The 15,755-nt window shown below is 42.3% G+C and overlaps 1 protein-coding gene across 1 annotated transcript in view; it reads left to right on the plus strand.

Moving 5' to 3' along the window:
• Positions 1-10,541, plus strand: part of LOC123754166 (loricrin) — a 31,527-nt gene extending 20,986 nt beyond the window's left edge. Inside the window, exons 5-6 of the mRNA XM_069310577.1 lie at positions 8,989-9,333; positions 10,197-10,541. Coding sequence (XP_069166678.1) covers positions 8,989-9,333; positions 10,197-10,541 — 690 coding nt within the window. The remainder of the gene's footprint in view (positions 1-8,988; positions 9,334-10,196) is intronic.
• Positions 10,542-15,755: the final 5,214 nt, after the last annotated feature.

The raw sequence follows: 15,755 nt of genomic DNA on the forward strand, positions 1-15,755 counted from the left end.
ATTAATATATTAGGGAAAGGTCCACCATCTAAAAATTCCCTAGATAGGGGTAGGCATGTCGACACGCATGTTCTGACGGCAGATTGAGTACATTCTGGGGGGCCACGCAACACTCAAATGGAGCAACCTTGAGGGGACGACCCCTTGCACGGCCGGGTACCCTTTCTAGTGCCATACATAGCACGAATGTTCCCGTGGCCATCGGCGTAGGAGGTTGACACGCTCCCCTGTACCAGCATCAGCCCTCGTAAGTCACACCAGCCTGGCTATTTTAGCTCGAGGGACCTCGGGTTGAGGGTCAGCCAGCCCGGCAGACTAGGGAGGTTAGTGTCACGACTTTGAGCCCTTGGAGCCGAGAGTGACCAAGCGTGCCTGGCAATCACGTAACCCTGGATGTGATCCCTGGGCCATTCCTGGACTACTTCAAACACATACTGCGTGTACTGAAGCGTATGGTCTCTAAACACACTGTTGATCTCTCCAACACCCTGTGTGTGTAGAGTGTATGCCTTTTAAGGATTCAAATTTCACCTTCCATCGATGAATGCTGTCACGTATTAAATGTTATAAATATTCCAGGATCATTGGTGATTTAAAGATTTTAATATACTTATTTTATTTGGAAGTTATTAGTAAATTGCGGTTACATAACATATAGGTATCGGCATGTTTTATATAAAAAAATATTACCCTTATTTTTGTAACAATTCTCGCAATTATTATTGTTATTATTATTATTATAACTTGTAATAACTTCAGTAATCATAAAAAGGAAGAGTAACCGACCACTGGAGAAAAGATCAGCACTATTATTTGACCTTCCAATTAAACTATTCAACAGCAACTTTCTTTCAGCGTCTCACAAAGTGGAGGAAAGAATCCTGAAATATATTATTGATCGAAACGTGACCCCAACCAGAGGATAGACTGAGAGACTGCAGCAAGAGCAGGAAGATTACCAACTTGCTTATGAACAACGTTCCAAACACCGAACTGAAGGCCTTGAAAGAGTTGAATATTCATGCCTTCACATATCCACTTGAGCTGTCAGCCCCAACGATTTGATTGATTGATTGATGAAGATTAAGCCACTCAAGAAGTGGCACGGGCATGAGTAGCCCGTAACCAACTATTTATTATATAAAGAAGAAAACAACTTCTGCTTGAAAGCAACTCACACTACACAAAAAATAAAGCTCCAAGAAGCTCCAGGAAAGAACATATAATTTTTACACACAGCTTAATAATTACCAGAATATCCTGAACAACAAGGAATTAATCGCAAGACACAATGACTATGGAGGAATAGGCAATGTAGTCAAGATTCGTTCTTTAATCATTGATCTAACACGTTATGCAATGTTCAATAACATATGTTTGCGTGAATGGCAGAAAATATATATATATATATATATATATATATATATATATATATATATATATATATATATATATATATATATATATATATATATATATATATATATATATATATATATATATATATATATATGAATGAAAACTCACACCCCAGAAGTGACTCGAACCCATACTCCCAGAAGCAACGCAACTGGTAACTACAGGGCGCCTTAATCCGCTTGACCATCACGGCCGTCAAAAGGAAGTGATAGCCGAGGCTATTTGAGCCACTTCCCCGACGGCAACTCGGATGGTAATCTTGGGCATAGCATTTCACCAAATCACCTCATTCTTTGGGGCACACGTGAGGAACACAAATGCGAACAAGCCTGAATGGTCCCCAGGACTATATGCGAATGAAAACTCACACCCCAGAAGTGACTCGAACCCATACTCCCAGAAGCAACGCAACTGGTAACTACAGGGCGCCTTAATCCGCTTGACCATCACGGCCGTCAAAAGGAAGTGATAGCCGAGGCTATTTGAGCCACTTCCCCGACGGCAACTCGGATGGTAATCTTGGGCATAGCATTTCACCAAATCACCTCATTCTTTGGGGCACACGTGAGGAACACAAATGCGAACAAGCCTGAATGGTCCCCAGGACTATATGCGAATGAAAACTCACACCCCAGAAGTGACTCGAACCCATACTCCCAGAAGCAACGCAACTGGTAACTACAGGGCGCCTTAATCCGCTTGACCATCACGGCCGTCAAAAGGAAGTGATAGCCGAGGCTATTTGAGCCACTTCCCCGACGGCAACTCGGATGGTAATCTTGGGCATAGCATTTCACCAAATCACCTCATTCTTTGGGGCACACGTGAGGAACACAAATGCGAACAAGCCTGAATGGTCCCCAGGACTATATGCGAATGAAAACTCACACCCCAGAAGTGACTCGAACCCATACTCCCAGAAGCAACGCAACTGGTAACTACAGGGCGCCTTAATCCGCTTGACCATCACGGCCGTCAAAAGGAAGTGATAGCCGAGGCTATTTGAGCCACTTCCCCGACGGCAATTCGCATATAGTCCTGGGGACCATTCAGGCTTGTTCGCATTTGTGTTCCTCACGTGTGCCCCAAAGAATGAGGTGATTTGGTGAAATGCTATGCCCAAGATTACCATCCGAGTTGCCGTCGGGGAAGTGGCTCAAATAGCCTCGGCTATCACTTCCTTTTGACGGCCGTGATGGTCAAGCGGATTAAGGCGCCCTGTAGTTACCAGTTGCGTTGCTTCTGGGAGTATGGGTTCGAGTCACTTCTGGGGTGTGAGTTTTCATTCGCATATAGTCCTGGGGACCATTCAGGCTTGTTCGCATTTGTGTTCCTCACGTGTGCCCCAAAGAATGAGGTGATTTGGTGAAATGCTATGCCCAAGATTACCATCCGAGTTGCCGTCGGGGAAGTGGCTCAAATAGCCTCGGCTATCACTTCCTTTTGACGGCCGTGATGGTCAAGCGGATTAAGGCGCCCTGTAGTTACCAGTTGCGTTGCTTCTGGGAGTATGGGTTCGAGTCACTTCTGGGGTGTGAGTTTTCATTTGCATATAGTCCTGGGGACCATTCAGGCTTGTTCGCATTTGTGTTCCTCACGTGTGCCCCAAAGAATGAGGTGATTTGGTGAAATGCTATGCCCAAGATTACCATCCGAGTTGCCGTCGGGGAAGTGGCTCAAATAGCCTCGGCTATCACTTCCTTTTGACGGCCGTGATGGTCAAGCGGATTAAGGCGCCCTGTAGTTACCAGTTGCGTTGCTTCTGGGAGTATGGGTTCGAGTCACTTCTGGGGTGTGAGTTTTCATTCGCATATAGTCCTGGGGACCATTCAGGCTTGTTCGCATTTGTGTTCCTCACGTGTGCCCCAAAGAATGAGGTGATTTGGTGAAATGCTATGCCCAAGATTACCATCCGAGTTGCCGTCGGGGAAGTGGCTCAAATAGCCTCGGCTATCACTTCCTTTTGACGGCCGTGATGGTCAAGCGGATTAAGGCGCCCTGTAGTTACCAGTTGCGTTGCTTCTGGGAGTATGGGTTCGAGTCACTTCTGGGGTGTGAGTTTTCATTCGCATATAGTCCTGGGGACCATTCAGGCTTGTTCGCATTTGTGTTCCTCACGTGTGCCCCAAAGAATGAGGTGATTTGGTGAAATGCTATGCCCAAGATTACCATCCGAGTTGCCGTCGGGGAAGTGGCTCAAATAGCCTCGGCTATCACTTCCTTTTGACGGCCGTGATGGTCAAGCGGATTAAGGCGCCCTGTAGTTACCAGTTGCGTTGCTTCTGGGAGTATGGGTTCGAGTCACTTCTGGGGTGTGAGTTTTCATTCGCATATAGTCCTGGGGACCATTCAGGCTTGTTCGCATTTGTGTTCCTCACGTGTGCCCCAAAGAATGAGGTGATTTGGTGAAATGCTATGCCCAAGATTACCATCCGAGTTGCCGTCGGGGAAGTGGCTCAAATAGCCTCGGCTATCACTTCCTTTTGACGGCCGTGATGGTCAAGCGGATTAAGGCGCCCTGTAGTTACCAGTTGCGTTGCTTCTGGGAGTATGGGTTCGAGTCACTTCTGGGGTGTGAGTTTTCATTCGCATATAGTCCTGGGGACCATTCAGGCTTGTTCGCATTTGTGTTCCTCACGTGTGCCCCAAAGAATGAGGTGATTTGGTGAAATGCTATGCCCAAGATTACCATCCGAGTTGCCGTCGGGGAAGTGGCTCAAATAGCCTCGGCTATCACTTCCTTTTGACGGCCGTGATGGTCAAGCGGATTAAGGCGCCCTGTAGTTACCAGTTGCGTTGCTTCTGGGAGTATGGGTTCGAGTCACTTCTGGGGTGTGAGTTTTCATTCGCATATAGTCCTGGGGACCATTCAGGCTTGTTCGCATATATATATATATATATATATATATATATATATATATGACATCACCCTAACAAGAGAAATGTTGAACAAAAATAACTGTATAATAGACAAAACCCAAGATGCAAGAAGATTACAAATTCTTGAAGCAATTCACATAAGAATAGAAAACCTACCATGAACACCCAAATCACGGAACTATTTACTCTACCCACCATGAGAGTAAGGACAAGATCAGAACATAACGATCGATGCCAACACAGAAGGCACTGTTCAACATAACAGGCCAATTACACTTGATTAATCTTTGTATGTAGATAGGAGCTGCCTCGTATGAGCCAATAGGCCTTCCGCAGTTACCTCTATTCTTATGTTCATATGTTTCACCCCCCATTTATCCCTTATGTATCCCCCCCATGTTTTCACCTTTTTTGTCTTATCACCTGACCCAGTGTAGGTATAACATCAACATATCCTGAAAATTCTTTTCACTTGAGAATGAACCATGGAGGTTCGAAACGTTGTGCAAATTGTATAAATAAGTGCAATACATTCTATAGTAATTCACTTCTTTTCTTCACCTTGAAATTACGAAAATGACTTTTGGAGAACTCCTATTTCAGCTAAGCCCTGATGCTAAGAAAATAGTTAGAGGGATAGAAGCCCTAAATCAGAAGATAGTAAACACAGAATATGCGGTCATATTCAATGAGTATGTTTAAAAGAAAACCTGCTGCCAGTATACACCAATATATATATATATATATATATATATATATATATATATATATATATATATATATATATATATATATATATATAGAGTGTATTACACTTATTTGTGTAATACATAATATATATATATATATATATATATATATATATATATATATATATATATATATATATATATATATATATATATATATATATATATATATATATATACAAAATATATCATAAATAACACCCATTGAAGTGTGTTATGCATGAGATATGCCCCGGAGTGACTAGCGGACAGGTCGCTTAAGATTCCGGCCAGAGCAGCGACAACCTGTTTATATGACTGGGAAGGATGACCCTGGCTCGAGCAGAGACATATACAACGGGTGAATGACAACTACTGACCCGCTCTGGTATCCTCTGACTTTTTAATTTGACGGACCAACACACCCTCCCTCCCTCCCTCCCTCACTCTCTTCCGTCATTGGTCATCTCTCCTCCCGTGTGTCTTAGTAATTCCTCGCTCGGAGCAGGGACCGTTGTCTGGCAGGAGGTCTTGTGACGCAGATGGATGGGTAGGTCACACACACACGTATATATAAAGAAAATCACGGGTCTTGGAGGCAGTATCCTTAGCGACACCAGTCATGGTAAGTTTGCCTCTCCTCTTAATTTACTCCGGGATGTATCTGTGATGCAACAAACATACACATACGCATGTGCTAATTAATGTGATTGACCAAGAATTTTAGGATTAAATTTTATGCAATGAAAGAATAAACACATAGATTTTTTATATTTACCCATAAAGCCACTTGCAGGATGTATCAGAATTATCTACATACACACACACATACAAAAATACACATACCAACCCATCCTCTTGTTTACATAGTAGTTTTTGTAACTATGTACACCATAGTTACAGCGGGCGCCTGACAGCTGTGTGGACTGCGCTTCAGATTCGTAGTCCTGTCGAGGTTCCGGGTTCGATCCCCGGTGGAGGCGGAGACAAATGGGCAAAAAGTTTCTTTCACCCAGATGTCCCTGTTACCTAGCAGTAAATAGGTACCTGGGAGTTAGACAGCTGCTACGGGCTGCTTCCTGGGGGTGTGTAACAAAAAAGGAGGCCTGGTTGAGGACTGGGCCGCGGAGACGCAAAGCCCCGAAATCACCTCATGATAACCATAATACAAATATTGACCTACTAAGCAATTAAATAGTAGAATTTGGAACTATTCACATTATAGTGTCCTAAAAATATGAAGCTAAAACCAAACTTAAATATTCCTGTGCCTAGTATAGCACACATATGTACTATATTAAACCTCAGATAGCGTGTATTCGGCCTGTGAAGGTTAGCTGATGTTAGATTAGGTTAGTTTAGTTAGTTTAGGTTGCCCTCTCTTATGTCTCTGAAACATAGATGCAAAACCTTCTTGTTTGTCCCAACTCAATCGTTCAGATTTCTACTTTCTAACTGCGTTGTATGTCGATATATGTACTATCATCGTTACTATAAGTACCACCAAAACCGGGGGATGGGTTGATGTATTCACACATACACTCGTGCAGCTCCAGCTGGGAACTGGTACCTTCTCAAACGCATAAGATCAAGATGGTACAGATTTATCACCAATTTTTTTTTTATGAAAAACACTTCAGTTATGAGAAGTGGCGTGAAGGACAGACTTGCAAATCAAACAAAACGAAGAAGCAAAGAATTTAACAAATAAAGATACAAATAATTATAATAATTTATTAATATTTATTATAATTATTTGTAACTTTATTTCATGAATTCTTTGCTCCGTCTTCAAGACGTTAACAACTGCAGACTCCTGAGTTGTCTCTCATTATCGTATTTCGAGGCGTCTTTGTGACGTCTTGAGTGGTGGGTAGAGCGACGAATTTTTTGTATTACAGGGTTGGTGTTCGAACCCCGATGATCAAAGGTTGAGCACTGATCCATTGCTACCCTAGAACCGGTCGGCCGAGCGGACAGCACGCTGGACTTGTGATCCTGTGGTCCCGGGGTCGATCCCGGGCGCCGGTGAGAAAGAATGGGCAGAGTTTCTTTCACCCTATGCCCCTGTTACCTAGCAGTAAAATAGGTACCTGGGAGTTAGTCAGCTGTCACGGGCTTCTTCCTGGGGGTGGAGGCCTGGTCTAAGACCGGGCCGCGGGGACACCAAAGCCCCGAAATCATCTCAAGATAACCAAGATAACCCTTTCATATCCCTGCTATTATCCAGTTCTAATAGATCTTCCAAGAGCTATCTATTCCTTCTGGCTTAGCGACTTCGCTTATAAATCAACTTACTCATCTATATAATTATCATAATATTTTGCACTCTGCAACCAGAGATACCTTACCTTGCGATGATTTCGGGGCTCAACGTCCCCGCGGTCCGGTCCCCAAACAGGCCTCCTAAATAGTCACTGTAGATACTTATTAGATAGCCACTGTAGTGCTTATTGTGTTGCAATGTAAGATGGGGATTTGAAGAAATGTACTTGTCTTACATGTTATGATATGATATGCATCTTTGATATAAATTTTGAATCAGTTTTAAATCCATTGCATGTTTTCAATTTGTTAAAGAACAAGTATTTGGCTTTAATGGACAGAAATCATAACTATAATATTTATACATTATAATAGTTACTTTTTTAAACATTGTCATGGTATTTAAATGTTAAAATAAGTGTTGGTAATCTTCCCATTCTTTGGTGTTGATAACATAATAACTAACATTGTTATTGATCAAATGTTTATCACCAAATTAAGGCAAATGTTCTATAATAAAATTCACTAAGAAGTTATAGTTACATAAAGTTTCACGAAAAGAAACTTAAATAGTATGCTGTTGAAATATTTTACTTTTATTCTGTTAAGTAAGTGCCTTAACTGTTACTATCAGAGTTTGTAAGTTATATATTTTCCTTAGCTAGCCTTTTCTTACTTGTTTTATATATGTAATGTTTAATATTTATATTAAAATGTATCATTTGTCATTTTTTCGACCAGTTGATTCGTGTCAAATTTACCTTGTAATCTTTGATGTTCAAGTGGTAGAATAACTGTGCCATTGTCGGATTTTATTGGTAACAGTATAGCTCGGAATAGTCAAGTCAGGCAATTTGCTAATTAGTAAAATTTAGGATTTCGTCGCACACATAAACTCTCTAGAATTGCTAATTAGCTCATGCTAGTAATAAGGAGTGCAGTCCCCGTGGTGTAGGGATTAAAACACTCGCTTGGCGTTTCGCGAGCGCTTTGTCCTGGGTTCGTATCCTGGCCGGGGAGGATTTACTGAGCATCAATCCTTAATTGTAGCCTTCGTTTACCCAACAGTAAAATGGGTGCCTGGTTGTTAAACAATTTGAGGGGGGGGGGTAGTATTTCGGGGAACATAGGATTAAGGACTATGTAAAATCGAGCCAGGACCTGTAAAATACGATGTCAGGATGGTATAGCGACAATCTCGTGTCTTACATGTCTGACTGACCATTTTGGTATCATTGCTGTGTGCAATTACAATTTGTATATCTAAAAAGGATGTTATGTATACATATATATAAATTTATTGTCGTATTACATATATTCATAATTTATGCACAAATCTTTGTGTAGCCGGTCGGCCGAGCGGACAGCACGCTGGACTTGTGATCCTTTGGTCCAGGGTTCGATCCCAGGCGCCGGCGGGAAACAATGGGCAAAGTTTCTTTCACTCTATGCCCCTGTTACCTAGCAGTAAAATAGGTACCTGGGTGTTAGTCAGCTGTCACGGGCTGCTTCCTGGGGGTGGAGGCCTGGTCGAGGACCGGGCCGCGGGGACACTAAAAAAGCCCCGAAATCATCTCAAGATAACCTCAAGATAGGCATATAGTGCGTTTCACTATCTAGGCAAGTTATTTCTATCTAGCCCCTGTGAAAATAATTCAATTGTTCTATTAGCTGAACCAAAATTTTAATGTTTCAGATAGCTAGAGTGACATGTCTCCTGCCTCTTCTGGTGGGCCTGGTCTTGGCCAGCTGCTTTGCTGTGATGGGTCAGAGTTACGACGACGGAGACTACGATAACACAGGAGGAACCTTGGATGATTCCGGATACGATGGGAATTTAGGTGAATCCTACGTGGGTCCTGGAGGATCTTATGTGAGTCCGGGTGGATCCTATGTGGGTCCGGGAGGATCTTATGTGAATCCAGATGGTACTTATGTGAATCCGGGTGGATCCTATGTGAGTCCTGGTGGATCCTATGTGAATCCTGGTGGATCTTATGTGAATCCGGGTGGATCCTATGTGAATTCGGGTGAGTCCTATGTTAGTCCGGGTGGATATTACGGCGGGTCTTCTGTAGGATACCCAGGCAGCCCGGTAGTGGATTACAGCGGATCATCCTCCGAGGAAAGTGACGGAAGTTTCGTTTCCGGTGTCGGTGACGGGCCCGTCGTGGATTACCAGTGACGGAGACTAATCCGAGCCGTCGGTGAGGGGACTGTCGGGGATTACCAGTGACGGAGACTAATCCGAGCCGTCGGTGAGGGGACTGTCGGGGATTACCAGTGACGGAGACTAACCCGAAACGTCGGTGAGGGGACAAACGTGGATTACCAGTGACGGAGACTAACCCGAACCGTCGGTGTCAATACTCGTCTCCAATTTTCTCAGAGACTTCTCTAACGGACCAATTTTATCAGTCTTGTCCAGTACAAGATTTTCTGCGTCTTCTCATGTGGTCATCGACCATCTATGTGCAATATCTATTTACCTATAAACTAAAGGTACATATCCTTCATCCTTCTCAACTGAGCATTAAATAAAACTCTCCCAACAATAACCAAAGGCATTTTTTTGTGTGTATCTCCCACCACCCTGATCTTTGACACTTCCGGCCACAACTACGCACCACAGGAGTAGACGGACCTTCAACAGCCTTTGAGCAAGAGACCTGACTCTATGATCCCACTCAGTCATTCATTGTAGGTAATAAAGGTGGTTTTCGATCACATACCAGTAATTGTCCTGTTACAGACAACTGCCTTCTAGTTTTGAAACCCCCTAAGTCATGGGTATTGAAACACTCAGTTAAAACCCTTAAACGGGTAATTAAGGAGGTCGGCTCCCATAATCAGGCCTACCAAACGACCAACCTGTCAATTATAAGTTGAATTGCCTGCCGTCAGACATCCCACAACCCACCTGAGGGCGGCAGACATCCCAACCCAACTGAGGGCGGCAGACATCCCAACCCACCTGAGGGCGGCAGACATCCTAACCCACCTGAGGGCGGCAGACATCCTAACCCACCTGAGGGCGGCAGACATCCCAACCCACCTGAGGACGGCAGACATCCCAACCCACCTGAGGACGGCAGACATCCCAACCCAACTGAGGGCGGCAGACATCCCAACCCAACTGAGGACGACAGACATCCCAACCCAACTGAGGACGGCAGACATCCCAACCCAACTGGGGACGACAAAAGACTCAGCACACAAAGCTCAGCTACTCTACTAGTAGTTCATTAACGCTTCAAGCAACATATATCCCACTGCCATATACGACTAGAACAAATATACAGTAAAACAGCATATTTAAACAAAAAACAGAGTTCGTCAAGCCTTTCGAAAGAGCCTGCTTTGAACGGAAATCACAAACGACTGAATCAGAACAAGACCATTTGCAGGTGACCTGTAAAACAATGACCATGGACATGATGCTCCACTTTCTCTCCAGTCCTCCACACGCCATCTTTACAGAATAAAACACAATGTACATCCCTGGAAGCCGCAACACATCATCAACTCCACAATAAATTCTTTGAACCTCACCCAAAACCTTAAGGCAGACTCGCTAACAAAAAGTTGAGAGAAATATCCAGAAATCAGACTTCCTAAACCAACAGATTCAAATCTAGAAGGATGGGACAAACGAGACTTTATTTAAACATAGTTAGAATACTGAAGAATAACTTGGTATTCTGAAAGAAATGAAAATCAAAATTAAATGGATTTCAGTCATGTGAGGCTAAGTATTTTTTTTCTCAACATCTCGAATCTATGAACGGGAAATGTAAAGCTGGAACTACCTGCACTGTTTGGATATCAATTACTTATTAGTTATACTTGTGTGTGTATATATATATATATATATATATATATATATATATATATATATATATATATATATATATATATATATATATATATATATATATATATATGTCGTACCTAGTAGCCAGAACGCACTTTTCGGCCAACTATGCAAGGCCCGATTTGCCTAATAAGCCAAGTTTTCCTGAATTAATATATTTTCTCTAATTTTTTTCTTATGAAATGATAAAGCTACCCATTTCATTATGTATGAGATCAATTTTTTTTTATTGGAGTTAAAATTAAAGTAGATATATGACCGAACCTAACCAACCCTACCTAACCTAACCTAACCTATCTTTATAGGTTAGGTTAGGTAGCCGAAAAAGTTAGGTTAGGTTAGGTTAGGTAGGTTAGGTTGCCGAAAAACAATTAATTCATGAAAACTTGGCTTATTAGGCAAATTGGGCCTTGCATAGTAGGCTGAGATCTACGTTCTGGCTACTAGGTACGACATATATATATATATATATATATATATATATATATATATATATATATATATATATATATATATATATATATATATATATATATATATATATATATATATATATATGTCGTACCTAGTATCCAGAACGCACTTATCAGCCTACTATGCAAGGCCCGATTTGCCTAATAAGCCAAGTTTTCATGAATTAATGTTTTTTCGACTACCTAACCTACCTAACCTAACCTAACCTAACTTTTCCGGCTACCTAACCAAACCTTACCTATAAAGATAGGTTAGGTTAGGTAGGGTTGGTTAGGTTCGGTCATATATCTACGTTAATTTTAACTCCAATAAAAAAAAATTACTTCATACATAATGAAATGGGTAGCTTTATCATTTCATTAGAAAAAAATTTGAAAAAATATATTAATTCATGAAAACTTGGCTTATTAGCCAAATCTGGCCTTGCATAGTAGGCTGAGAAGTGCGTTCTGGCTACTAGGTACGACATATATATATATATATATATATATATATATATATATATATATATATATATATATATATATATATATATATATATATATATATTAGTATATTTTGGTAGCAGTCTTTCCTGTAGACATATATTATTAAATATGACCGAAAAAGTAAGATTAATAATTCTAACACGAATTTTCTCAATCTTTCGTACATTACGCTTCACTGTTGGAGGTAAATCAAAAATCACTTCTCCAAAATTCATTTTTATTTCTAGTCTGACGCGACACGGGCGCGTTTCGTAAAACTTATTACATTTTCAAAGACTTCACAAATACACAACTGATTAGAACTTACGTATCTCTGCTATTATATCTACATTTGAGTGAGGTGGGAGGGATGATGTGGCATATAGTGACGTGGCATTAACACAAGACAGAACATGAGGGGATATTAATAGGGTATTAAAAGTATCAACACAAGACAGAACAGAAACAATGGGTATTGAATAGAAGTGTTTGTAGAAAGCCTATTGGTCCATATTTCTTGATGCTTCTATATTGGAGCGGAGTCTTGAGGTGGGTAGAATATAGTTGTGCAATAATTGGCTGTTGATTGCTGGTGTTGACTTCTTGATGTGTAGTGCCTCGCAAACGTCAAGCCGCCTGCTATCGCTGTATCTATCGATGATTTCTGTGTTGTTTACTAGGATTTCTCTGGCAATGGTTTGGTTATGGGAAGAGATTATATGTTCCTTAATGGAGCCCTGTTGCTTATGCATCGTTAAACGCCTGGAAAGAGATGTTGTTGTCTTGCCTATATACTGGGTTTTTTGGAGCTTACAGTCCCCAAGTGGGCATTTGAAGGCATAGACGACGTTAGTCTCTTTTAAAGCGTTCTGTTTTGTGTCTGGAGAGTTTCTCATGAGTAGGCTGGCCGTTTTCCTGGTTTTATAGTAAATCGTCAGTTGTATCCTCTGATTTTTGTCTGTAGGGATAACGTTTCTATTAACAATATCTTTCAGGACCCTTTCCTCCGTTTTATGAGCTGTGGAAAAGAAGTTCCTGTAAAATAGTCTAATAGGGGGTATAGGTGTTGTGTTAGTTGTCTCTTCAGAGGTTGCATGGCTTTTCACTTTCCTTCTTATGATGTCTTCGATGAAACCATTGGAGAAGCCGTTATTGACTAGAACCTGCCTTACCCTACAGAGTTCTTCGTCGACTTGCTTCCATTCTGAGCTGTGGCTGAGAGCACGGTCGACGTATGCGTTAACAACACTCCTCTTGTACCTGTCAGGGCAGTCGCTGTTGGCATTTAGGCACATTCCTATGTTTGTTTCCTTAGTGTAGACTGCAGTGTGGAAACCTCCGCTCTTTTCCATGACTGTTACATCTAGAAAAGGCAGCTTCCCATCCTTTTCCGTCTCGTAAGTGAAACGCAGCACGGAACTCTGCTCAAATGCCTCCTTCAGCTCCTGCAGATGTCTGACATCAGGTACCTGTGTAAAAATGTCGTCAACATACCTGCAGTATATGGCCGGTTTCAAGTTCATGTCGACTAAGACTTTTTGCTCGATGGTACCCATGTAGAAGTTTGCAAACAGGACACCTAGGGGAGAACCCATGGCGACACCATCTACTTGCTTATACATGTGCCCATCCGGGCTCAAGAAGGGTGCCTCTTTAGTACAAGCTTGGAGTAGTTTCCTCAGAATACTTTCTGGCATGTCAAGAGGAGTACAGGCTGGATCACGATACACTCTGTCGGCTATCATTCCGATTGTCTCGTCCACAGGTACGTTGGTAAACAGCGATTCTACGTCCAACGAGGCTCTTATCCCTGTGGCCCGTGTGCCCCGCAGTAAGTCCACAAATTCCTTTGGAGACTTCAGGCTGAAGGCGCAAGGGACATAAGGAGTCAGCAGGCCGTTGAGTCGCTTCGCCAGTCTGTACGTGGGTGTGGGTATCTGGCTAATGATTGGCCGAAGTGGGTTTCCAGGCTTGTGCGTCTTGACATTTCCATACGCATATCCAGGTTTACATTCCCCAATGATCTTTGGCAGGTGGAGTCCGGATTTCTTGGCGTTCACAGTTTCGATCAGTTTGTTGACCTTTGCTTTTAATTCGGCTGTAGTGTCCTTCGTTACCCTTTGGAACTTAGTTTGGTCAGAGAGTATGATGTTCATTTTCGCCAGATATTCGTCTTTTTTAAGAATGACATATATTGGCGACTTGTCACCTCTCCTGACAACTATCTCCTTGTTCTCACGAAGGCTTTTAGCTGCCGCTTTAAGCTCGGGGGACAGTATGGTGCTTCTGTCTTGTGTTGATACTTTTAATACCCTATTAATATCCCCTCATGTTCTGTCTTGTGTTAATGCCACGTCACTATATGCCACATCATCCCTCCCACCTCACTCAAATGTAGATATAATAGCAGAGATACGTAAGTTCTAATCAGTTGTGTATTTGTGAAGTCTTTGAAAATGTAATAAGTTTTACGAAACGCGCCCGTGTCGCGTCAGACTAGAAATAAAAATGAATTTTGGAGAAGTGATTTTTGATTTACCTCCAACAGTGAAGCGTAATGTACGAAAGATTGAGAAAATTCGTGTTAGAATTATTAATCTTACTTTTTCGGTCATATTTAATAATATATATATATATATATATATATATATATATATATATATATATATATATATATATATATATATATATATATATATATATAAACACAAGAGAATAAGGGACACATCATTCCACTAGGGTACACCTCAGAATAGAGTGAGGAGACACCTCTCTCTACAATTCACCCAACCCTCCTATTCGTAGAGAGCGGCGAAGGGTAGGTTCTATTCGAGGTTCGGGTTCTAGTGTCACCGTGGGCTTCTTTTTCAAGTACATCCTCAGAGCTCAACGTTTTGAGAGCACCGAGTCTCTCTACCACTACTGGCTGGGTCATCTTAGATAGTTAGATGTCATCCCTTAGAGTAAATATCCTTGCAGACTGGTTCGTTTGGGTGATTGCATGTTGTAGGGATAATAACGGTTGGAGGGCTGCAAGGTTTTGCAGGAGCAGCAAAGGGTGAAGTATTGCAGGAATAGCAAATGTTGGAGTGTTTTAAGTGTTGCAGAAACAACAAAAACTTCAGGCCTTCAACTTCAAACCACGGTGGGAGTGTTGCAAGAGAAGCCACGGTGGGAGTGTTGCAAGAGTAGCCACGGTGGGAGTGTTGCAAGAGTAGCCACGGTGGGAGTGTTGCAAGAGTAGCCACGGTGGGAGTGTTGCAAGAGTAGCCACGGTGGGAGTGTTGCAAGAGTAGCCACGGTGGGAGTGTTGCAAGAGTAGCCACGGTGGGAGTGTTGCAAGAGTAGCCACGGTGGGAGTGTTGCAAGAGTAGCCACGGTGGGAGTGTTGCAAGAGTAGCCACGGTGGGAGTGTTGCAAGAGTAGCCACGGTGGGAGTGTTGCAAGAGTAGCCACGGTGGGAGTGTTGCAAGAGTAGCCACGGTGGGAGTGTTGCAAGAGTAGCCACGGTGGGAGTGTTGTAAGAGTAGCCACGGTGGGAGTGTTGCAAGAGTAGCCACGGTGGGAGTGTTGCAAGAGTAGCCACGGTGGGAGTGTTGCAAGAGTAGCCACGGTGGGAGTGTTGCAGGAGTAGCCACGGTGGGAGTG

Source organism: Procambarus clarkii, chromosome 6 (genome assembly GCF_040958095.1).
Source record: "Procambarus clarkii isolate CNS0578487 chromosome 6, FALCON_Pclarkii_2.0, whole genome shotgun sequence".
Taxonomy (NCBI): domain Eukaryota; kingdom Metazoa; phylum Arthropoda; class Malacostraca; order Decapoda; family Cambaridae; genus Procambarus; species Procambarus clarkii.